Source organism: Nicotiana attenuata, chromosome 4 (genome assembly GCF_001879085.1).
Source record: "Nicotiana attenuata strain UT chromosome 4, NIATTr2, whole genome shotgun sequence".
Lineage (NCBI taxonomy): Eukaryota > Viridiplantae > Streptophyta > Magnoliopsida > Solanales > Solanaceae > Nicotiana > Nicotiana attenuata.
Genome location: NC_031992.1, coordinates 8,161,553 through 8,186,138, shown reverse-complemented (window position 1 = coordinate 8,186,138; position 24,586 = coordinate 8,161,553). Strand labels below are relative to the sequence as shown.

The window sequence follows — 24,586 nt, the reverse complement described above, 5'->3', positions numbered from 1 at the left end:
TGGTGGTTCCAGTCGCTGAGACGGGAGGTAGTTCCTCAGCGGCTGCTAATGTTGGTGAGGCAAGCGCTCCTTCGGTGGCTACGGCGGGTGGTTCTACCTCGCTGGTGGCGGAAGGAGGAAGGGATGCTGTAGGAGATGAGTACGAGTCTGAATCCGACTTGGACCCCGACGACGTCCGTATGTTCCAGGAAGGCTTCACCAATTCAGCGGTAGGCGCAGAGGGGCGGTCTCGCTTCGTCGAGGTTCCCACGGAGCTGAACTTATTGCTCCAAGGGAGTAGCTTGGTCTCGCAGTTTGAGCTGCTATGCTCGGAGGCCGAGAATGCATCGTTGAGGGACGTTACGGATATCGGACTGATGAATGAAGTGGCCGTGATGGGCTTGAGGGTATGTACTATTACGTCGGTTCGCTTCTTTTTTGTCTTAGTTTGTTCTTTATCTTAATCGTTGTCTTTGCTTTGCAGTCTTATTTGTTGGAGGTGGAGAGCATCCGTCGTGCCAAAATCCGCTCGGAGATATTTTTGCGGGCGCTGGCGAAGAAGAAGCCCCCTTTTCTAGGGTTTCCTCTCTTGGTATTTATAGCTGTGAGCTTCGTGAGCTGGCAATAAGTGGCCGTGACCACGTTGGGATTTTGCCTTCATGGTGACGGATGGGCCATGACCTTGTTGATCGAATCAGATGCGGGTTGAATATCGTTAATTCTGAGTGGTCGTGCCACTAATTAATCATGAATTAGCTTAAGACGTGATTAGCTTCGTTAATTATCGTGGGGTCGGATTCTGACCCATACAATAATGTCCATTTTACAGGCTACAATACCTAGTGCTGCTAAATTGAAACATAAACTCCTCCATTTCAATTTCAATTTATGTAAACCTGTTTGATTGGGTATAGAGTTTAAGAAATAAAGAAGTCTCTAAGAATTTGTGGTCCTAAACAAGTTAAAAAGGGGTTTAGAGTATTTATGTTATTATAAAAGCTTCTCATTAAGGATAAAATTGTAAGTTTATACTACTCCCTCCGGTCCAAAATAAGTGATTTTTTGGATGTTTTCACACAGATTAATAAATCTACCTTTTAGCATTAATTAGCAATGGAATTGACCATATTAACCTTTACTATCTCACATAAACACTCCTGACACATATTCCAACACTATTTACTCCAAGGACAATGTAGGAAGAAAGTAATTAATTTATTCTTGAAATCTGGAAAAATCACTTATTTTGGACCACAAGAAAAAGGCTAAAAAATCACTTATTTTGGACCGGAGGGAGTAAATAGTTTCTAAATTTAGAAAGGGATTATTCTTTTTAGAATGGATAAAAAAAAAAGCTCACATAAACGGAAACAGAGGAAAGTATCAAATTATTTTTCTCATTTTCTTTCATTCACATGGGTCACTTTTCTCCGGCAACAGCAGCTGCTGTTGAAATTCAGTTCAATAATACAACTCTGTTCAAATACCGAGCCTAGGAATTCTTTTTCTCCCTTTACATCTTGACTTTCTAAATCTACTGCCTCATTGATCAATATTAGTGCAAATCCAAATCCCTTTACAATGGACCGACTTTATGGGCTATGAATTTTGGTCCGACGACTTTAAACTAAATTTTACATTTAGTATTTATTTTCTATCGTTTTAATTTTATAAACTTATTTCCTTTTAAGTCATTATCAAAAAGAATAACTCATTTCCGATCCATATTTTAAAATTATTTTAGCTTTATATAATGATTTATAGTAATATAAAATATTTGTGCATTTTTACATTACAAGTTTAAATTTATTTTAAACTCTGTCCCCGATCAAATAGATTCATATGAGTTGAATCGGAGAAAGCACGTATTTAATAAATTTGCTAACATAAAATATATTATTTGGGAAAAATTAGTTGTGTTGTGTTAGTGGATAAGTAGTGTTGATTAGTTGTGAGTTGTTGTAAAAGGAAATTTGCAATAGAAAAATAGGAGATGGAATAGTGGATGTTGGGGTGTGAGGGGAATCCTTGAGCACCAAGAAAAACGCATGGGGAAAAGTGGAATAATTGTAAGTTTAGGGATTTGGAAAGAAGAAGAAGAAGAAGGGGAGAAGGCGACAGTATAATTGCGAATGTCGGGGTAGCGTGGGAAGCAATTACTGGCCCCCTCTACCCACTCATCCTTTCAAATATCAAATCGGTGCCGCTCTTTGTCCTTTTCCCCCAATTTCTCGATTCCTCCCTACATGGACCTTAGAAACTGTGGCACTAAAATTGGACAATATACATTAGTTGGATGTCGAATTTTACTTAACACATGAATTTTACCTTAAAAAAGTTTTAAAATTTATGAGTAATTTACTCGAAATATTTATCAGTTTCATTCAATACGACTGAAGTGTGGTATTTATAAATACTGATAGCTAAAGAGTCTAGAACCGAAGTAACATCAAATATAACTCGAAGAAGCAAAATAACATGAAAAAAAAAGGAAGAACAATTGTACCTGGGACGTGCTATACTCTTCCAGTCAAACGTTCCGGGCTAACGGACGTCTAACCAAGTATAATTGGGTATAGCTTATGACGCATGCCTACCATGCGCTATACTTGTCCATCCTTATTTAATCTCGGATTCGGCTAAGCTTGTATATATTTGCAATTTGCGAATGTTGAAATATTACTTGTGGCTAAGCAGAATCAAAATAGTTGAAGTTGAAATTGAAATTGAACACGAGTTTTCCCCGTAAAAGAAGAAGTTTGTGAATAGAGACAATATGTCTTATTGAAATAAACCTTAAAACTAGTATTTCTATATTATTTTGAAGTTCAAATATACTCAAATTACTATTTTACAGATACTAAAATTCAGTATTTGCAAGTAAAGAACTACTATGTTTAATTGTTTATGCTCAAAATGGACCTAATATTATGCACTTACTAATGATTTTTGAAGTGCTTAAATAAACTTGTACCATTGAAGAGAGAGAGAGAGAGAGAGAGCGCATTTGGTGACTCATTGAGTCCTATGTTTAATGCAGGAGAGAAGAAAATACAGTAAGACCAAAATGGTGCAAACATTAGTCTGACATTTATTTTTGTTTTCACTATCGTTTTCTTACAATTTTAGCCTGTCTTTGTTTCAGAATTACACACACAGATATGCTAAACAAACCCGGCACGCATTATGCCTGTCCCTCTTGTTTAATCCCAGAAATTGTATAACTCATCACTCATCTGATGTGATCTCAACTCACTCTGACTTGTGATTTTATGCAATTGTCACTTTCACCTGTTTCACTGCTGTAGTCTAATTAAACCATTTGGAAAGGAGTGACTTCAGTCCACTGCCTCACCTTTTTCTATTGCCTTATTTGTGTAAGAATATACTCCATATGATATGCTTTCTGGAGCATTCAATTGTTTTCTGCCATTTTGTAGAGATAAGTATATATTGTAAATTTAAACCCTCTATTCTAGTGAAAATCCTAGGTACACATATTCATTACCCCTATATTTGAAAATCAATTAATTCTTCTAAATCAGTCTAGATATCCCTATTTTATGCAAGATTTTTCATTGTGTGGTTGTTTAACTATTTGATCTTGAGATATAAGGGGATTTATCCTAATTAAGTTGAAACAATTAAAAGAAAACTCTGTTTCTTTTTATTTCTCAATTACTTTACAAATGCTAACTATATTTGAAACGACAACCTAAAAGTGGATACAGGTAAGCCATATTAATAGCCCGTTTGGCCAAGCTGCAAAAATCAGCTTATTTTGAGAAGTGCTTTTTTTCAAAAGTGCTTTTCTCAAAAGTACTTTTGGTGAGAAGCAGTTTGTGTTTGGCTAATTATTTTGAAAAGCACTTCTGAGCAGCAATTAGTGTTTGGTCAAGCTTTAAAAAACTGCTTCTAAGTGTATTTTTCTCAAAAGTGCTTCTCAAAAAAGTGCTTTTGGAGAGAAGCTACTTTTTACTGCTTCTCTAAAACTGCTTCTGCTTCTCCTCAAAAGCACTTTTTTTCCTTCCAAAAGCTTGGCCAAACACCTCAATTTTTGGCCAAAAGTGCTTTTGACCAAAAAAAAGCACTTTTGGCCAAAAAGAAGCTTGGCCAAACAGGCTATAAGACACAGTCCGTAAACTCTCCGGCCATCAGCATGTGGCAAAATCTCAAAAAAAACAAATTCACACTAAATACTAGGCATACCTCTATCCTTCTCCACTTAAATACTAAGGATTTCTCCACTTAAATACTAAGGATTCAAATCCACGATGTCCGTCTAACTCACACATTATATGTTGCGCTCTTACCACTAGATCAAAGCCCTATAACCGATGGCATTGAGGTGCGATATTTCTTAGTTAAGTTTAACTGGATTTTTATGGTTTAAGCTCAAAAGTGTCTACTTTTGGCATAACGCCAGGATTCAAATCCATGACGTGCGTCTAACTCACACATCATATATTACGCTCTTACCACTAGATCAAAGCCCTAGATCAAAGCCCTATAACCTTGGGCATTGAGATGTGATATTTCTCAGTTAAGTTTAACTAGATTTTTTAGGGGAACCGTTAGTTTTATGGTTTAAAACCGTTATGTTTAGCAGTACATATTATGGACCAAAACCACTTTGATCATTTTCTCCGCCATTGGAAGTCCATCTCAGTGATCATTGATCCATAAGACTCAAGTCTGCAACTCTAGTATTATTATCATAGTGACTTTAATTGGATTAAGCTGGAACTAGAGAAGTTAAAGCAAGAGGTCTGCATTGATAACAAAAGCTATCAAACACAAACTAGCTTCCCTATTACAAAGTTGACAGTTGAAAATCTTAAGGCATCATTTTCTTGGCTTGATATTAGCTTGCATTGGATGAAGTTTATGAGTAGTAAGACCCATTGTTGCAACATTTTCTTGTTCTCCATCTTTTAGACTCCATTCAAACTCTTGTATCAATCTAGCAATAGTTGTGCAAGTAATTGTCATTGCTTGAAGAGCACCAGCACATACCCTTTTTCCACCTCCAAACGCCATCGTCTTCTGTAATTCCATTGGATCATACTTTCTCTCAAGAAATCTCTCAGGCTTCCACTCTTCCGGACTCTCCCACACTCTCTTGTCCCTATTGCAACCGTATATATTTATAGCGATCTGCATATACAATGTGTATAAATAATTTAGATTATCTGATAATAAGAAATGCAAGGTAAGGCTGCGTACAATAGACCCTTCCTTCCCCGCGCATAGCGGGAGCTTAGTGCACTCAGCTACCCTTTATCTGATAATAAGAAAGGAAAAATTCACAAGTACTATGAAAAGGCTAATTACCTCAGCTCCTTTAGGAACATGGTACCCTCCTAGCTGTGTGTCTTCGTGGACGTATCTTAAAGGAACTATAGGTACAGGACTATGTTTTCTCAAGGTTTCGTGAAAAACAGCACATAGGTACGGAAGTTGGCAAAGTTTCTCTTCTGTGATCTTGTTAGATCCACAAACATTTTGTATTTCCAAAAAGAGTTGTTCCTATGTGATTAACAGTCGTGAGATACAACTAACTTTGGAGAAAAACAAGGCAGGAATTAAAAAAAATGGCGAGATTATGATACTACCTGCCGTTTTGGATCTTTGGCCAATTCATACATAGCCCATTCTGTGCTCACTACTGTGGTGTCTGATGATTCAATAATTGCCTCCCAAAGCAACATTAGGATTTCCTTCTCTGCTAATGTATTGGCTTCAGACAACAAGTAGTCAATATAACTGTTCAGTTCCTGTATATACATTCCGCCGAGTTAGAAAATTAGCCAAGGACCAAAACATAATTACTGGAGTGGTATATTTATATGCTTAAAAGGAAGAGCAAGATCACCTCTCCTGAATTAATACGTTTTCGTTGCTCCATAATTAGGGCCTTCATCACGGCTTCCCTGCGCAGATGTTTTCGCTGAATTCTGTTCTCAAAGCTTTTATTAGGAACCCATTTTAGATAGGGGAAGAAATCTCTCCAGTCCACATCAATTGCACCCTCCATTATGTCAAGTACTAAAGTCTTCAGTACGTCCTCTCTTGGTAATGTGGCATCGAGTTCCTCCACATAAATAGACTCGATATCCTTTCCCAAAGCCTGCAAATAAAGTTAAATGTTTCAAATAATTGAGCAGATTAAAAGAATTGCCAAAACCACAACTTAGTAGTGAAACTGAGTTTGAAAAACTCACTTGTTTCAATGCCAAACCAAAAAGCTCTGACTGGAATATCTTCCTGAGATTTACTGCTTCATGAGGATACTTCCTAACCAAATCATGCAGTTCCTTAGACACATTTTCTACTAAGGTGTCCCTGTGGATACGGTGGCGTTTCTGCAGATTAAGCATAACTTCCCGTTAGAAATCTAGTATACGAATCAAAAGAAGAGAACCAAATGATAATGCAAAATAATGAAATGTGGAGGCCAATTTCTAAATGACAAACCTGAGCATTTGGTCCTAGAACACTGGTCAGTACGTGTCGCTTCACTGTCTTGTGGAACTCATCATAATCACTTATTGCGACTATACTCTTGTCACAAGTAAGGATTTTCAATGCGTTTGTCAGCTTTCTTGTTGAGATGGCCGAATATCTAGTCACCATAGCCTAAAAAGATGAACAAGCACAACAACAAAATTTCAAACAAAAAAGAAAGTATTGTATCATGTATTGTGAGTATTGATATGATAAGCCACACAAATAACACAACAATGATTTAAACGACAAGTATCAAGCATGGCTATGTATTGGTTTATACCTCAACATATTGGTGACATCACCACTGTATTGTCGAAATTGCTAAGCTACTATATCGACAGTACAGTGGTGATACTGTCCATATAGTAGTTTAGCAATATTACTGTACTTACCTGTATATTGTTCTAAGTATCAGATACTTTGGTGTTGATTCTTCTTTGAAATGATAAATGACTACGATACCTTGAGCATATAATGCTCTTGTGTTTTATCTCAAGTTCCTCTAGCGAGGAAACTAGTGCTTAATACTTACCTTAAGCTCTGTGCAAATAATGTGCAATTAGCTGTCTAACGGTAACATATGTTTAGAAGGATCTTTATATTCTCTGTATTTTCTCTGATATTCAGACATTTATAAAGCATCAACCATCTGTATAGTGAAAAATGGAATTTGTGCTGATACACCACCAATATATGCCACAACTGAGGTTGGTAGCTGACACTCTTTTATCATAAATTGTAGACTAGTATTGTGACTTAGAACCACAAAACAAGAAGATTTTCCATCAGAACAGTTGGAGGCCTTTTCAGAGACAAACCAACATATAATCCAGGGATATATAAAAACCAATTATGGAAATCGCAGTTGTCTAAACCACCAACTACTTCACCTTCTTAGTATAGCCTAGTCTTTACAAAGAGGAACAAGGGAATAAATTCCGTTTAGCGATTATGTAGAGGCTGTGGACACTTGCTTTAGGTTAGATCCTATAGGGTAAGTGGAAATACAGCTATGTTCTTATAAAAAAGAAACAAAACTATATATTACTGAAACCTAATCTGGTGCAGTTGCAGCTATTGGGAAATTTTGGGACTCATTTACAGCATTAATCAGATAATAAGTTTCATCACCCGATTCGGTCAGACTGAAGTAAAATATTTCTAACTATCACTACTTATTACAAAAGAAACATGTCCAGTTCCTACTAAATGGTGTGGTCTTGAAGGACCAGGTTTTGCTTTCTATGTTTTTCTCCATCAGCCACTCTACTTTTTCTGCTTACCATTTTTACTAATCGTGGCGATATCTCATTTATTATCTTCTAGCTAAGTAAACTTGAAATACCACATTGATTCATTTCATGACTTAAAAGCAAAGACTAGGAGGACATAAAACTTTCTGACATCATTACCGAAATTAACAAGAAGAAGCTATAAAGCTACTGAGAAATAGATAATGAGCAAACAAAGAGGTCTCAGCCATGACTTGTCTTCAGTTTGAACCCTAACTTATTAACACATAAAGATGTTTGAGAGTGACTATTTGGATTACCTCCTTGGCAAGCTCATTAGTATTGAGGACAACAATTGTATTGGCGCCGGCTTTGATGGAATAGATTGGTCCATAGGTTTCAGCCCAATTTGTAAATGTCTTGTGGGGTTTTTTCTCAGTAAGCTGTAGTAAATTCCCAATCACTGGTAATCCTGGAACCTCTGCACCAAATTCACACATATTTCTCATCAGCATTTACCTATCTACATGTTATATATGTTACAGCTAACTCTGTTATACATATTGTATCATTTAACTTCAATCCAGATAATCAGAGGCAGATGCAGCCTTTGTACAATGGATTCAACTGATTCTAGAATTTTCGACACGGAACATAGATGTAAAACACCACTAAAACCTCAACAAATATCAAATTAAGAACCCATAATTTTAAAAGTACAATAAGTTAGTCTAAGAAGCTTAAAGATGGAACATATTAAGCTCCCGTTTGGTCATAGATTGTGGCAACTTTTTTTCATTTTTTTGGAAAACATTGCTTGTTCATGGAATATGATCAGTTTTTGAAAAAAAAGTGAATTTTTTTTTCAAGTTCCCAAATCTGGTTAAGGACAGTTTTTGGGAGAAATTTTTCTTACGCTCACAAAACTTAACATTTTTTCAAATAAAATGCATGTTCAAACACAATTTCTAACTTCCAAAAATTATTTTTCAACACAAACTTCAAAATCTCTTTTTTTCAAGTTCCAACCAAATCTATGTCCAAACGCTAGCTAAATTTAAATCTTGGATTCACATCTGCAGATAACAGAATGAAATGAAATTTATCACACAAGATTCAGAAGAAGTGGAAATACCTGGCAAAGGTGGAAGAAAATTAGAAGATTTCTTCTTTTGATCATTAACATACTCTTTAAGAAACCATAGTGAAATCCCACCAAGAGCAACTGCTGGACCACCTATTGTAATAGCAGTTCCTAACGGCACTGTTTGAAGATTCAAAATTGCATCCATGTACTCTACTTCTGTTCTCAAAAAACCACAAGAATAGCAGGAGAAATGAAAATCTACAAGCTGAAATCTGAAAGTATAAAGAGAATAGTAACAAGAAGCAGAGTAAAGTTGGTAAATACGGCTATGCATGGAATAACAAGTGTCAATATAAACAAGAAAGTTCTTACCTTCTGGAACTTGATGCCCCCCAGAAACTGATGAACAAGAAGACAGAGAGAAGGGTTTTTGTCGTATACTTAACTTGAGTTATGGATCGAATAATACCAATCTTATTAATTATCATAAAAGTTGCAGTATTTGGAGGTTTCTTTACAGGTATAGCAATCAAATAAAGGTAAAAACAGAGACCATCTTGGACGATCATTGTTGTTGGTGGTGGGTGTTTGGACTGGCTAGACATGTTCTGGAGTCCGAAACTTTTTTAATGGTTTTTTTTTTTTTGACAAAAAATACGTTTTTACTATTAAAAATAAGGTTACATAACTACCTAATTTGCAGTATAGTATTGCGAATTAGTTAAAAAAATAGTAATTCGCGGTATAGTACTGCATATTGTTAAAAAATTATTTTTTTTAACTAATTCGCATTACAATACTGCGAATTACTTAATCGCAGTACTGTTGGCACTAAAAATTATAAAGAGACCCATTTACAGAAAATGAGAAGTTTGGGCTCAGAGAGAGAAGAGAAGCTTATGCTATCAGACCAAACAAATGAAATAAAGCAAAGATACAAAGATTCAATCTCTAAGCCTCTTACACGTATGAATGCACAAACCAATCAGAGCCCTCCATTACAAAATAAGGGATTTAATCTGCCACCTACACGTGTTAATTTGAGCACAGATGGTTTACACAATAGGAAGAAACCAGAACCTTCTAGAACCAGATTAGCTGGATAATAATATTGTAAATATATTTTTCATTTTTTATTCTTTCATCAGTTTGTTAGGCCTAGCTGAATAAGAGAAGAACACGTGGAGAAAATTAGTTACAGAGATTCTTCTCTTTGTTGTATATAACGGGACATTGTACAGATACAGGATTCATTCAAGAGAAAAGGCAAATCTTTCTTTACATCTCTTCATGGTATCAGAGCGATAGATATCTAATCTCCTAAAATTCCATCTTCTTCTCAGTCATTTGTTTCTTCATGGCACCAAACTCTTCAGATGATAACTCAGGAGTTTCTGCTACTCCATCCATCACTGCTACTCCAACCTTCACTCAGCCAGCCCTAGAAATTACTGATTCCACCCACCCCTGTTATCTCCATTCTTCAGACTCACCAGGAATGGTGCTTGTCAACTCAGTATTTGATGGAAAGGGGTATGGAGGATGGCGTAGAGCTATTGTCATTGCACTCTCAGCTAAAAATAAGCTAGGCTTCATTGATGGAAGTTGTGCTGAACCCGATCCATCTTCAAATCTGTTTAAACCATGGAATCGTTGCAACGACATGGTCATCTCATGGTTATTGAACTCGCTCTCGAAGGATATAGCAGAGAGTGTTCTTTACTCCAAAACAGCAAAAGACATCTGGAAAGAACTTGAAGTCAGATTTGGGCAATGCAATGGTGCTCAACTCTATCAATTGGAAAAAGAATTGAGTGACCTTGTGCAAGGAACATCTGATGTAGCAGGTTACTACACCAAAGTGAAAAGAATTTGGGATGAGTTAGACACTTTGAATACCTGCGTTCACTGCACATGTGAGTGCACTTGTGGAGGTAAAACAAGGACTATGAAATCTCTTCAAGATGGTCGCCTGATCCAATTTTTAATGGGACTCAATGAAGCCTACTCTGCTGTGAGAAGTAATATTCTGATGATCTCACCCCTTCCCAGTATTAATCAAGCTTACTCCCTGCTTATTCAAGATGAGAAGCAGAGGGAGATCCATGTAGAACAACATCCAGTTGAGTCTGCCTTCCTAGTGCAAAACCAGCAGCCAAACTATCAGAGATATGGAAACAATGAAGGCAAGTTCAAAACAACTTTTGAAAGCAAGAAAAACAATCAGGTCTGTAATTACTGCAAGAAGCCTGGACATACAATTGACAAATGCTATAGGATCATTGGTTTCCCCTCAACTTTCAAGTTTACTAAATCCAAGAGGTACCAAGGAGGAGCACACAACAATGCTGCAGTTGTAGTTGACGAGAGTGGAACTCAATCAATCATAGGAATGGAAGGTAATTCAACAGGAAAAACAGTAACACGAGAGCAATTTTCTCAGCTTTTTCAACTGCTTCAACAAGTGAAGATTGGGCAACAGGGTGAACAAACCTCTGAAGCAAATGTTTCTTCCAATTGTGTTGGTACAACTGAACTATTTGTAAACTGTTTCTCTTATTTTCCTCATTTAAACTGCCTCTCATGTTTTTCTCACAGCAATTCTAACTCCTGGATTCTAGACTCAGGAGCCTCAGAGCATATGACTTTTGATTATTCACTTTTGTTCAACATCAAACCTTTAACTAAATCTGTATATGTTAATCTTCCAAACTCCTATAGAGTAAAGGTCAGTCAAACAGGAAGTGTGCATGTTCTGCCAGATTTAACCATACATAATGTGTTGTTTGTTCCAGATTTTAAATTCAATCTTTTATCAGTCCACAAACTTACCAAACAGCTTCAATGTCTCTTACTTTTTTCATATTTTGGTGCAATATTGCAGGCCCCTTCAATGAAGAGGCCAGTGGTAGTTGGTGAAGTCAAGAAAGGTCTCTACATCCTCAATTCTGCCTCTATCAGTTCTGGTCTAGATTCAGGGAACCAACCACCTTTTCAGTCTTATTCTGCTTGTAATAATCTTAGGGAAGACACTGTCTCCTATTTAGTTTCTTGTTCTTCTAGAGTCAACTCTAATGTAAGCCTATGGCACAGAAGGTTGGGGCATAAGCCTTTATCTAGTATGCAAAACATATCACAATTTCAATTCAAATATTTGTCTTCTTTTAATGATCCCTGTGATGTTTGTTCTCAAGCCAGGCAGGCTAAATTGCCATTTCATTCTAGCAGTATTACCACAAAATCTATTTTTGAACTTATTCACATTGACACTTGGGGACCCTATAAGGTTGATACCCATGAAGGGTATAGGTATTTCCTTACTATAGTGGATGATTATAGCAGGGGAACATGGACCTATTTGTTAAGAACTAAGAGCAATGCTTTCTCTGTTCTGCAATCTTTTCTTGCCTTAGTAGAAAGGCAGTTTAACACTAAAGTAAAGGTCATTCGTTCAGACAATGCTTTAGAATTAGGTACCAGTTTCACTGCATCCAATTTTTTATCCTCTCAGGGCATTTTGCATCAAACTTCTTGTGTTTCAACACCACAACAAAATGGAGTCGTCGAACGGAAACATAAACACCTTCTTGAAACATGCAGAGCTTTATTATTTCAATCAAAATTGCCTATTGAATATTGGGGGGACTGTTTGCTAACTGCTATATTTCTCATCAATAGATTCCCATCTAGGGTTCTCAAGTTCAAATCTCCCTATGAAATTTTATTTGGGAAAGCTCCATCCTATGATTTTCTTAAATGTTTTGGTTGTCTTTGTTATGCCTCTACTCTTTCTCATCTTAGATCTAAACTTGAGCCTAGAGCAGTGAAATGTGTTTTCCTAGGCTATCCTTTTGGGAAGAAAGGTTATAAGCTTTTAGCTTTGACCTCTAGGAAAATTTTTGTTTCAAGGGATGTAGTATTTTATGAGGATATCTTTCCTTTTCATTCTGTAACTCCAGAAACACCTATTTTTCCTATTGAAACTACTTCACTTAATGATTCTGATCAGCCTGTCCCTATCCCTAGTCAATTCTTCTCCTTTTCCTAGTCTTTCAAATATTTCCACCTCTTCTTCCCCTTCCCCTAGTAAATCCATTACTCCTGTTGCACCTTCAGTTAGTTCAAACACACCTTCACCTTTTATTCCAACTCTTGTACCTGTAGCTTTAAGGAGATCCACTAGAGAACACAACCAACCACCCTATCTGGCTGATTATGTATGCAATGCTGTACATTTGACTGATCTAACATCTTCTTGTTTTGCAGCTCCCATTACTCCTACTATTTTACCTTTTTCAGCTCTTTCATCTACCAATCAAAGCCTTTTACATTCTATGTCCCATATCACTGAACCAACCAGTTACACTCAGGCAGCTGTCCATCCCAGTTGGCAGGAAGCCATGGCTACGGAATTTGAAGCCCTAGAGGCCAATCAAACTTGGGAAGTGGTTGAATTACCTAAGGGGAAGAAACCTCTGCCTTGTAAATGGATTTACAAGGTAAAATACAGGTCTGATGGGAGTATAGAACGTTTCAAAGCCAGACTTGTTATTAGAGGAGACATTCAAAGAGCAGGAATAGACTTCACCGAGACATTCTCCCCTGTGGTTAAAATGACCACAGTCAGGTGTCTTCTCACAATTGCTATGAAAAAGAATTGGAAACTTTTTCAATTAGACGTCAATAACGCATTTTTACATGGAGACCTACATGAGGAAGTCTACATGCAATTTCCAGCTGGTATGATTCCACCTAGTCCTAATCATGTTTGCAGGTTGAAGAAATCATTATATGGTCTAAAACAGGCTTCACGTCAGTGGTATGCAAGGCTCACTGGTGCACTCAATTTCAAGGGTTATTCTCACTCGCTTAATGATTACTCCCTATTTTTTAAGAAAACAGATTCTGGTATTACCACTGTCGCAGTATATGTCGATGATATTCTTTTCACAGGGGATGATCTTATTGAGCAAAACTCTCTCAAGTCTTTTCTTAACTCAGAATTCAGAATTAAAGATCTTGGTGAAGCAAGTTATTTTCTTGGACTTGAAATTATCAGAGAAAAAGGTGGAATGATTGTAAGCCAGAAAAAGTTTACCTTAGAGTTATTATCTGAATTTGGATGCTTTGATTTACCACCAGCCTCTTCTCCACTCGATCCATCCTCAAAGCTTAGGGGAGATGTTGGTGAGCTTCTACTGGATCCAACTGTATATCGCCGTCTACTGGGAAAGCTTAATTTTTTAACTAATACCAGGCCAGATCTTTCATTTGCCGTCCAACACCTCAGTCAGTACATGCAGAGTCCTCGCCGACCTCATTTTGATGCAGCCATTCATTGTCTCAGATATCTACTTTCTACTCCTGATATAGGACTCTTCCTCAACTCGGATCCTTCACTACAATTATTGGCATTTTGTGACTCCGATTGGGCTTCTTGCCCTGATTCCCGCGGTCAGTTAGTGGGTTCTACATCAGTCTCGGCAATTCTCCCATTTTCTGGAAGTCCAAGAAACAATCTTTGATATCTCTTTCATCCGCTGAGGCCGAATATCGATCTATGAGGCGTGTCGTAGCTGAAATTACTTGGCTTGTTCGGGCTCCTTGCAGATCTATCAATTTCTCCTTCACTACCTGTTTCCCTTCATTCCGATAGCCAAGCAGCAATTCACATAGCTAAAAATCCCGTTTTTCACGAAAGAACTAAGCATGTGGATTTGGACTGCCATTTTGTTCGACAGCAGTTCTTGTCCGGATTAATTTCACTCACTTTTGTTCCTTCTAAATCTCAGATCGCTGATGTCTTCACTAAGCCGCTCACTGGACCTCTTCATCGCTCCATTCTTCACAAGTTGGGTGTGCTTCCTCACCCCTCCAACTTGAGGGGGGGGGGGTGTTGGCACTAAAAATCCTAAAGAGACCCATTTACAGAAAATGAGAAGTTTGGGCTCAGAGAGAGAAGAGAAGCTTATGCTATCAGACCAAACAAATGAAATAAAGCAAAGATACAAATACTCAATCTCTAAGCCTCTCACACGTATGAATGCACAAACCAATCAGAGCCCTCCATCACAAAATAAGGGATTTAATCTGCCACCTACACGTGTTAATTTGAGCACAGATGGTTTACACAATAGGAAGAAAGCAGAACCTTCTAGAACCAGATTAGCTGGATAATAATATTCTAAATATATTTTTCATTTTTTATTCTTTCATCAGTTTGTTAGGCCTAGATGAATAAGAGAAGAACACGTGGAGAAAATTAGTTACAGAGATTCTTCTCTTTGTTGTATATAACGGGACACTGTACAGATACAGGATTCATTCAAGAGAAAAGGCAAATCTTTCTTTACAAAAATCTTTCTTTACATCTCTTCAAGTACTGTACTGCGATTTCTGTATTAATTTGGCCCTACCAATAATTAACTGACATAACAATAATTCAAACACATAAAACGTAGTATTGTACTGCGAATTCCTTAAAAAAATTCTGCACCCCAAGCTCGGACTTGCCTTATTTAAAGGCGTTTCAATTTTATGAAAATTCATTCAATACAAACTTCAAACTTCCGTTCATACTTCTCTCTTCTTCTTATCAATCATTTTTGTACAATGTCTGAAGCGCCAAAAATAAGGGTTTCATTATATTGGGGGGGTGAGGTTGTGCTGGAGAATAACTCTATGAGGTATAGCTCACCTCCACAGTGTAATGTTAAATTGTTGGAGTATGATAAATTGGTTTCGTTGTTATGTAAAAAAATGAGTGTGAGGAAGCGTTCGGTTAACCTTAAAGTAATCGGTAGGTTTCCGTATTCAGTGACTCCGCAGGGGTTTGCTTATTATTCTGAGTTTAACATCGAGGATGATGAAACTCTTAGAGATTTTTTGCAGATTCCGGATGAATACAGGGAATTTATTGTAATAAAATTATTGGAAATGTACGTCAAGGTGGAAGACGTTCCCAATAATGAGGGCGTGCATAGTAGGGATAACCCCCAGTCATCGGGTGATTATTCTGGAGCAGTTTTTGCCGGACAGATTGCTGATGAAAGAGCTTGTCTTGATTTAGACTTGTCACCACCGGCGAATGAGCAGCCACAAAATAATTTTTCAACTTTATATAATCCACAAGACGACTGGTAAACTTCAATTTTACTATGCTTTAGCGATGTTTATTTTATGTTTTAATTGGATTTGTATTAACACTTATATTTTTCATAGGGGGTACCGTCCGGATATGAATTTTACAAGTTATGACCCCGTCCCTAGTTGGAATATGCGTAGTTCTGGAGTATTGGAGCACGGTGGTCCATCCGGGAGTCATCGCCAACAAGAAAATATCCATCATGAAACGTCAAGACAGTACGACTTGTAAGTAAAGTGATATAGCTATATCAAAAGTATTTATGTAGTTGGGTAACTTATCATTTTGTTCTTTTTGTGCAGTGAAAACGAGCTTCTTGATGTTCCTGACCTCACACAGTTGCCCATAGACGACGTATTGACTCATGATTTGGCTGATGCGCAGAGTCAGAAAGATGATAGTGATTATGACAACAATACGGATGAGTCTGGGGATGACATACCCTTCCATGATGAGGGTGATGAGGAGGAGGAAGTGAATGTTGAACCTGAGCTGACGAGGGATGACACACCCTTCCACTTAAACTTAACTTCCACTTCAATTAAAATAAAATTTAGTACAACAAACAAGGAAAACATTACTACAGCACAAACACAAACATAGCAGGCCAACATAATAAAAATACATGAAACATGAAAAATACACTAAACACATACATGCCAATGTTTAGTCCCGGTTGCCATTTATTCTCCGCTCCAACCACTTAAATCGTTCTTCCAGTTGTTCTTTTTCTTCTTCTACCTCTTCCAGTTTCGCATTCACCTACGCAAGTTCCCGTTTATATTTTTTTTACGTTCCTTTTGTGCTTCACAATTCCATTGTGCTTTCCATTTTTCTTCTCCCACCTCCTTCAGTTTCGCCCTCATTTCTGCAATAATTCTATCACTTTCTCTTTGTGTTTCCTGTTGGCATAAGCACATATTATGAAGAAACTGTAGTTGTTCTCTGTAGCATTCCTGATAACATGGTTCATCAACCCATTCCTCAAAATCACAAATAGGTTCGCCGGGAACCTTGTAAAACTGGTTCATACAGCACCAGTAGCGGCGTCCAACTTCACCACCGTCCCAACAATTTTGCATCGAGAACTCTTTTCCACAGTTGCACTTTGGTGGACGAAGAGGTTGAGCCATATAATGAAATATTTGCTTTTAGTAAAAAAACCTTACTTTTAATGAAATATCTGCTTTTAGTAAATTTTGAGCATTCAAAATAACTACAATGAGCCCGTTATTTATAGGCGAGACAAAATAATTAATTCGCAGTATAGTACTGCGTTTTATGGAGATGTCTTGTCGTTCTGAAAAAGATGAAACCCATGTGAAAAAAGATGTTGTCTTGCAGAAAAATTTAATAATTAATTCGCAGTATAGTACTGCGTTTTATGGAGTTGTCTTGTCGTTCTGAATAAGGCTGTATGGTGGGTCGGGCCCGGGCCTAAATGGGCTAAACGGGCCGGGCTTAGCGGTCCCGGGCTCTGGCGGTACCGGGCTTCGTGGGCTCAACGGGTGGGACCAGCACGTGACGGGCCTAAGCCCATATGGTCATGGGCTAAATGGGCCGGGCTCGTGGGCTTAGCGGGCCTAACGGACTTTTTTATTTTCGGGCTTTTTTTTTTATATTTTTTTTATTTAAGGCAATTTCTTGTAAACCATATATGTATGTATATATATAAATTGCTCTTATGTATGGCTATATAAATATATGTAGTATATATAATATAGAAATCTAATTATTAAAGTGCTTGACGAAAAAGTAAAATAACAAAACAATAGTAAAACTAAATTGGCATGCATAATAAATTAATAACAAAGTACAACATGAGGCATAAATACGTCTAATAATTTTAAAATAACACAAATTGTTGAAAAATCTTAAAGACGAATTTGCGGATAAATACCCTCAACACAATACTTTATATGCCTCCTTAAAATGCCTGTGGTACACTCCGAACGAAAATTTAAGACTCTTCCACAGTTCTTGCACTTTAATATTTGGCCTTCTTCATTTTCTTCAAGCACTTCATAGTATTGCGAAACAAATAAGCGCACTCTTTCCGAATGAGGCATGATTTAACTTGAAAATTGGATTGAGACTTGAAGTCTTGAAAATTGGAGATTGAGAGATTGAGAGAAATTTAGATTGAGAAATGAGTATTGAGTATTGAAATGAAGAAGAGGGAGGGGGGTATTTATAGTGTTAGAGAAGGTTAGTTTTGTAAATTGAAAAAAAACGGCTATTTGTGCAATATGACCGTTGGTGGTCATTGGGGGTGGGGCCCTCATTTTGAAAAATCTTGTTTTGTAGTATATATAGTACTACTTCTTCAAGTATATATAATATATATAGTATACTAGTATAGTATACTATATATAATATGTTATTTATATATATTCCCTTATATATTTTGTCGTAGTATATATTGTATGTTATGTATATATTTCCCTTATATATTTTGTTGTAGTATATATTGTATGTTATGTATATATATTCCCTTATATATTTTTCTTGTAGTATATATTTGTATGTNCAAGCACTTAAACTTAACTTCCACTTCAATTAAAATAAAATTTAGTACAACAAACAAGGAAAACATTACTACAGCACAAACACAAACGTAGCAGGCCAACATATAAAAATACATGAAATATGAAAAATACACTAAACACATACATGCCCAATCGTTTAGTCCCGGTTGCCCATTTACTCTCCGCTCCAACCACTTAAATCGTTCTTCCAGTTGTTCTTTTCTTCTTCTACCTCTTTCAGTTTCGCCTTCACCTCCGCAAGTTCCCGTTTATATTTTTTTTACATTCATTTTGTGCTTCACAATTCCATTGTGCTTTCCATTTTTCTTCTCCCACCTCCTTCAGTTTCGCCCTCATTTCTGCAATAATTCTATCGCTTTCGCTTTGTGTTTCCTGTTGGCGTAAACACATATTATGAAGAAACTGCGGTTTTTCTTTGTAGTATTTCTGATAACATGGTTCATCAACCCATTCCTCAAACTCACAAATAGGTTCGCCGGGAACCTTGTAAAACTGGTTCATACAGTGCCAGTAGCGGCGTCCAGCTTCACCACCGTCCCAACAACTTTGCATCGAGCATTCTTTTCCACAGTTGCACTTTGGTGGACGAAGAGGTTGAGCCATATAATGAAATATTTGCTTTTATTAAAAAAACCTTACTTTTAATGAAATATCTGCTTTTAGTAAATTTTGAGCATACAAAATAACTACAATGAGCCCATTATTTATAGGCGAGACAAAATAATTAATTTGCAGTATAGTACTGCATTTTATGGAGTTGTCTTGTCATTCTGAAAAAGATGAAACCCATGTGAAAAAAGTTGTCTTGCAGAAAAATATAATAATTAATTCCCAGTATAGTACTGCGTTTTATGGAGTTGTCTTGTCGTTATGAAAAAGATGAAACCCATGTGAAAAAAGCTGCTGTCTTGCAGAAAAATTTAATAATTAATTCGCAGTATAGTACTACGTTTTATGGAGTTGTCTTGTCGTTCTGAAAAAGATAAAAACCATGTGAAAAAAGTTGTTGTCTTGCAGAAAAATTTAATAATTAATTCGCAGTATAGTACTACGTTTTATGGAGTTGTCTTGTCGTTCTGAAAAAGATAAAAACCATGTGAAATAGCTGTTGTCTTGCAGAAAAATTTAATAATTAATTCGCAGTATATTTTGCACTCTACGCTAAAAGGCTCTATAATTTACTAAGCTAAAATGCTCTATATTTTACTACGCTAAAAGACTCTATATTTTAATACACTAAAAGGCTCTTTATTTTACTACGCTAAAAGGTCACCATTACATATAAAAACAACAAACATAACATACAAATATGAACAACAAACTAAATAAATAATATTTATTTATTATTTAACCAAATAAAAACACAACATTAACAATACAAATTATTTATCAAATCTTAACATTTTTTTGTCTCAAAGCTAATAAATCAATCCGGGTATAAATAAGATACAAATTTAAATACAAACATAACACAAATTAACATGGAAACACATTAAACAAAATAAATATGCATGTACTATACGAGTTTCGACATAAACAAAATCGAAATACCTCGATTTAAGTTTTTTGAATTTGATTGAAATCGAATTTTTGCACCCGAAAGAAGGAATCCAAAGCTTGTCTTGTGTGTGGGACCTACACTCTATGCTTGATGTTATAAACGTCAATACCACACAAGAGGGGGGGTGATTTGTGTGGTACCTAATTTTCGCATTAGAAGAACCTGGTTCTTCTAAGTGTTCTAACTGCAGCAGTTTGCGGAATAATAAATGAGGAAAGTAAAGTGCACAGAGATTTTTACGTGGAAAACACCTGGCTCAAAAGGTGAAAAAAACCACGACCTACTACTCAGTAGGATTTTCCCAAACTCCACTAAAATCACTNAAAGCTGCTGTCTTGCAGTAAAATTTAATAATTAATTTGCAGTATAGTACTACGTTTTATGGAGTTGTCTTGTCGTTAATGAAAAAAGTATCGAAACCCTATGTAGAAAAAAGCTTGCTTTTCTTGCAAGTAAAAATTTTAACAATTTAATTTGCAGTATAGTACTTACGTTTTATGGAGTTTGTCTTTGTCGTTATGAAAAAGATGAAATCCATGTGAAAAAAGTTGCTTTCTTTATGTTTCCTTTTAGTTCTACTGTTTGTTTTTGTGTTAGGTTTGCAAGGTTTGTGTTTTGTTGTACTGTTTAAGTAAAATTGCTGTTCAAACGCAATTAAAATAAAATAGTTGTTAAAAGAAAATTGTTACCATTATTTACATAATGCACTATTTGCACAAAGTAAAAACATAAGTAAATCAGTGAGTCCCGCAGCCTGTGTGCTTCAGTGCTGCTGCCGGCCTAAGTCGCATCCTCTGTCGCTCGGGTACACTATCTGGATCATCGTCATCAAGCCGCCTCTTTATGTGAGGATGTGCAGCAGCATCGACACCACAGCTGGCAGGATCGGAAGAATAGGCCGTTGGGCCGTCAGCAACCTACAAAACAAGTAATAATCTTAGCATGTGAAAAAGTATATTTGTATTGTACGTGTTGAGTCAAAAAATATTTTCTCACCGTGGTCTCGTCCACCGCCTGAGTATATGCATCCGTGGTGTCCTCATCAAAGCATGTAGTGGCCTCGAAGATGGGCTGGGACGAAACCTTCATAAGAAAGTTAAAAATTAATTAATGTCAGCTCATTAAGGAAAAGAAAACAAATTGAAATTTTAAAGTAATACAAACATACCTGCGCCTGTGGTAGATCCGCATCAACCGCCGGGGATGAGGCATAACTCAACATGCGCCCGCCATCCACGTCCCGGGTGGGCCGATCCTCAGCTACGGTAGATGGGCATGCAAAGTAGTGGTCTACATCCCCGTCGAATGTACCCGTGATCGACAATGCTCCTGAAGGGGTGACCTGCGATGCTGGCAGAGATAGCTGAAGGCTGTACGACAACATGCTGCTGAATGGCTCATCTACCTGAGGTCATAACCCGGTTGATCATCTCCAAGAGCCTCATCTCCAAAATCCCCATCATGTCCCTCAACAGGTGGGCCAACAAGTGCCTCATAGCCCCCTTGCTGGGGACCACCTCCTCGCCGTCCCCCACGACCCCTGCGACCCCGTGGGGCACCCCTGCCTCGTGGGGCACCCTCCCCCGTGCCCTACCCCTGCCTCGTGGGACACCCCTACCCCGATGGTAGTCCTCTGGTGCCGCATACTGAGCCTCGTGGTCCAACCTCGCGGCATCTCTCGCCTGAAACAGGGTCCGACGAGCCACCTGTGCCACCCGCCGGCCACAGTCAACATACCAGTGCCTCGTGCCTCCCGGCGTATGGTCTGTAACGATCGCCAAGTACATGAATGGGGTTCCCGATCGTCAGTCGGGTGTGACGGCGGTACCATGACGTATACAGATGAATAGTGGCCTCCTGGGTAAATGTAGACTGTGGCGGAATACGGTGACCTCGCTGCTCCCAAGTATGGACCTGCTGCTCTAGCCATCCCATATATATATCGTCCACCCTGGCACGGTCGTCCCGCTGATAGTGTGTAGCCACCCATCCAGGCTCCCCCGGTATAGGCTGGGGACGGTGAAACTGACGAAGCACACGCTCTGTAGCATGATACTCAACCATATCGAAGAAGATTATTGGGACGGAGGTGCTCCAAAGCAGTCGGTCGACTGAGCAAATATCGGGCAGCTGAGCTAGCAACTCGTCGCTGTATGGCGTCCAGATGAACTACCAAATAATAACATAAAAGTGAGTATGCGCAATACAACTCAATTTAAAACAAGCAAGTGTAGGTACATATTTACCTGTCCGTCCACCAGCATATGTAACACATCCCTAACAAGGGGGAGATTATGATGAGCATCGCTCCCTCGGTAGTTCCCACGCCGGAGAATCCACCTAGAAGCTAGAGGGAGAAACGGATAAGCCTCACCGGGCGCAAGTGGTGGTAGAGGTGGCTGCAACGGCATGATCAGCTGCCAAGCCCAAACCTAAGATAAAAGGTTGATGTAAAATTTATGAGTCATTTCGACCATATAGAATTCGGAGTAATGAACAGAGTATTCGAAAATGTTGTCTCCTGTAGTAGGGGCAGAAAACCAGATATGTCCACCGTTGGGCCCGTGCTCACCCGGCACATGCTTCTATACAGGTATGCGAGAACATCAACACCCCAGCTGTACTGGGGTAAATCATCCAGCCGCTGAAGAGGATGGAGAAAGCGCATACTCACAGTACTCCCCGAAGTGTTCGGGAACAAGACACACCCGAAAAGCAGGAGCAACGCCAACCGCATGTACCTCTCAATGTGGAGATCCTCCGTCTCGCCGGTAATGTCTGGGTGCAAAAACGCCATATGATCTCTGATGGCTGACAAAAGAACGCGACTGCCCCCAGCGCCACCCTGAGGTCTATAACCAGTAAACTGGCCCATCATATCCAAAAACTGTGCACGCATCATGGATCTAATGTACTGGGGCAGTGCCACGGCCCGTCCATCTACGCGCAGCCCGTACAAAACCTGAACATCCTCCAGCGTGATGGTGGCCTCTCCAGTGGGCAAGTGAAAAGTGTGCGTCTCCGGTCGCCACCGCTCTACCAAGGCCGTGATAAGAGACCAATCAAGCTGCATCCGTCCAAGCTCAAAAATTGTATAGAAGCCCGTAGCCTGTAGGCGCGCGACTACGCGGGCATGGAAAGGATGCTCCACGATGAACTCCCACAAATCGTCAGGTCTCCTGGGGCGGAGAGCCTGCTCCGATAGCTGTCCCTCCCATACATAGGAGGACCTATGGTCGCCCTGCAACACTAATAGCTGGTCCTCGACAGGTCCAGGATGCGCAGGCGGAGGAAAGGCCATGTCGTCTACTATAATTTAAACAAAATTAATTGTGTGTGTTAGTTTAATAAATTAAATAATTATTTTTAATATTGGACTGAGTAATTATCTATGGGTTCGAGGCTCGATATTTGAGGCCCGGTAGCACCAAGCTATCCTTAATTATTATGTGTGTCATTTTTCAACTGTTTTTAAGAAATTTGTTAGTTTAATAAATTAAATTAAAAATTCTTGAATTGGACTTAATAATTATGTATGCCCTTCCAGGCTCGATATTTGAGGCCCGGTAACACCAAGCTATACTTAATTATTACGTGTGTCATTTTCAATATTTTTTAGAAATTTGTTAGTTTAATTAATTAAATTAAAATTCTTGAATTGGACTTAATAATTATGAATGGCTTCCAGGCTCGATATTTGAGGCCCGGTAGCACCAAACTATACTTAATTATTATGTGTGTCATTTCAAATATTTTTTAGAAATTTATTTGTTTAATAAATTAAATTAAAAATTCTTGAATTGGACTTAATAATTATGTATGGCCTTCCAGGCTCGATATTTGAGGCCCGGTCGCACCAAGTTATCCTTAATTATTATGCGTGTGAATTTCAGTTACCGATGGAATTTTGTTAGATTAAAGAATTAAACTAAAATTATTGAATTGGACTGAATAATTATGTATGGGTTCCCAGGCTCGATACTTGACCCCCGGTAGCACCAACTTATCCTTAATTATTATGCGTGTCAATTTCAGCATTTTTATAATTTTGTTAATTTAATAAATTAAATAATTAATTATTGAATTGGACTGAGTAATTATCTATGAGTTCCGGGCTCGATATTTGAGTTATTTGACAACATATATTAATTTGTTACTTTTTAAGTTTATTTTTATAAATTAAATAATTAATTTTGAAAGTGTTATTGGATAGAGTTTCCAGTTACTACATACTTAAGGCTTTATATTTTACTAAGCTAAAAGGCTCTACATTTTGCACTCTACGCTAAAAGGCTCTATATTTTACTAAGCTGAAAGGCTCTATATTTTACTACGCTAAAAGGCTCTATATTTTACTACACTAAAAGGCTCTTTATTTTACTACGCTAAAAGGTCAGTATTACATATAAAAACAACAAACATAACATACAAATATGAACAACAAACTAAATAAATAATATTTATTTATTATTTAACCAAATAAAAACATAACATTAACAATACAAATTATTTATCAAATTTTAA

The 24,586-nt window shown here is 37.7% G+C and overlaps 1 protein-coding gene across 1 annotated transcript; it reads right to left on the bottom strand.

Moving 5' to 3' along the window:
• On the bottom strand, positions 4,669-9,386 carry LOC109224931 (ent-kaurene oxidase, chloroplastic). The gene is made up of 9 exons (XM_019389505.1): positions 9,181-9,386; positions 8,857-9,024; positions 8,042-8,202; positions 6,457-6,618; positions 6,204-6,344; positions 5,855-6,109; positions 5,595-5,756; positions 5,314-5,508; positions 4,669-5,136 (listed from the first exon to the last, which is right to left on the bottom strand). The coding sequence occupies exons 2-9, from the start codon at positions 9,011-9,013 to the stop codon at positions 4,825-4,827; spliced, it is 1,545 nt and encodes a 514-aa protein (XP_019245050.1). The 5' UTR covers positions 9,014-9,024; positions 9,181-9,386; the 3' UTR covers positions 4,669-4,824.

Excerpts from the sequence above, each read along its gene's own strand:
- LOC109224931 (XM_019389505.1), bottom strand. The coding sequence starts at position 9,013 with ATGGATGCAATTTTGAATCTTCAAACAGTGCCGTTAGGAACTGCTATT. Across the intron at positions 6,110-6,203 it reads TTGGTTTGGCATTGAAACAA|GCTTTGGGAAAGGATATCGA; the intron begins GTGAGTTTTTCA and ends CTTTATTTGCAG. Across the intron at positions 5,137-5,313 it reads ATGTTCCTAAAGGAGCTGAG|ATCGCTATAAATATATACGG; the intron begins GTAATTAGCCTT and ends TTGTATATGCAG.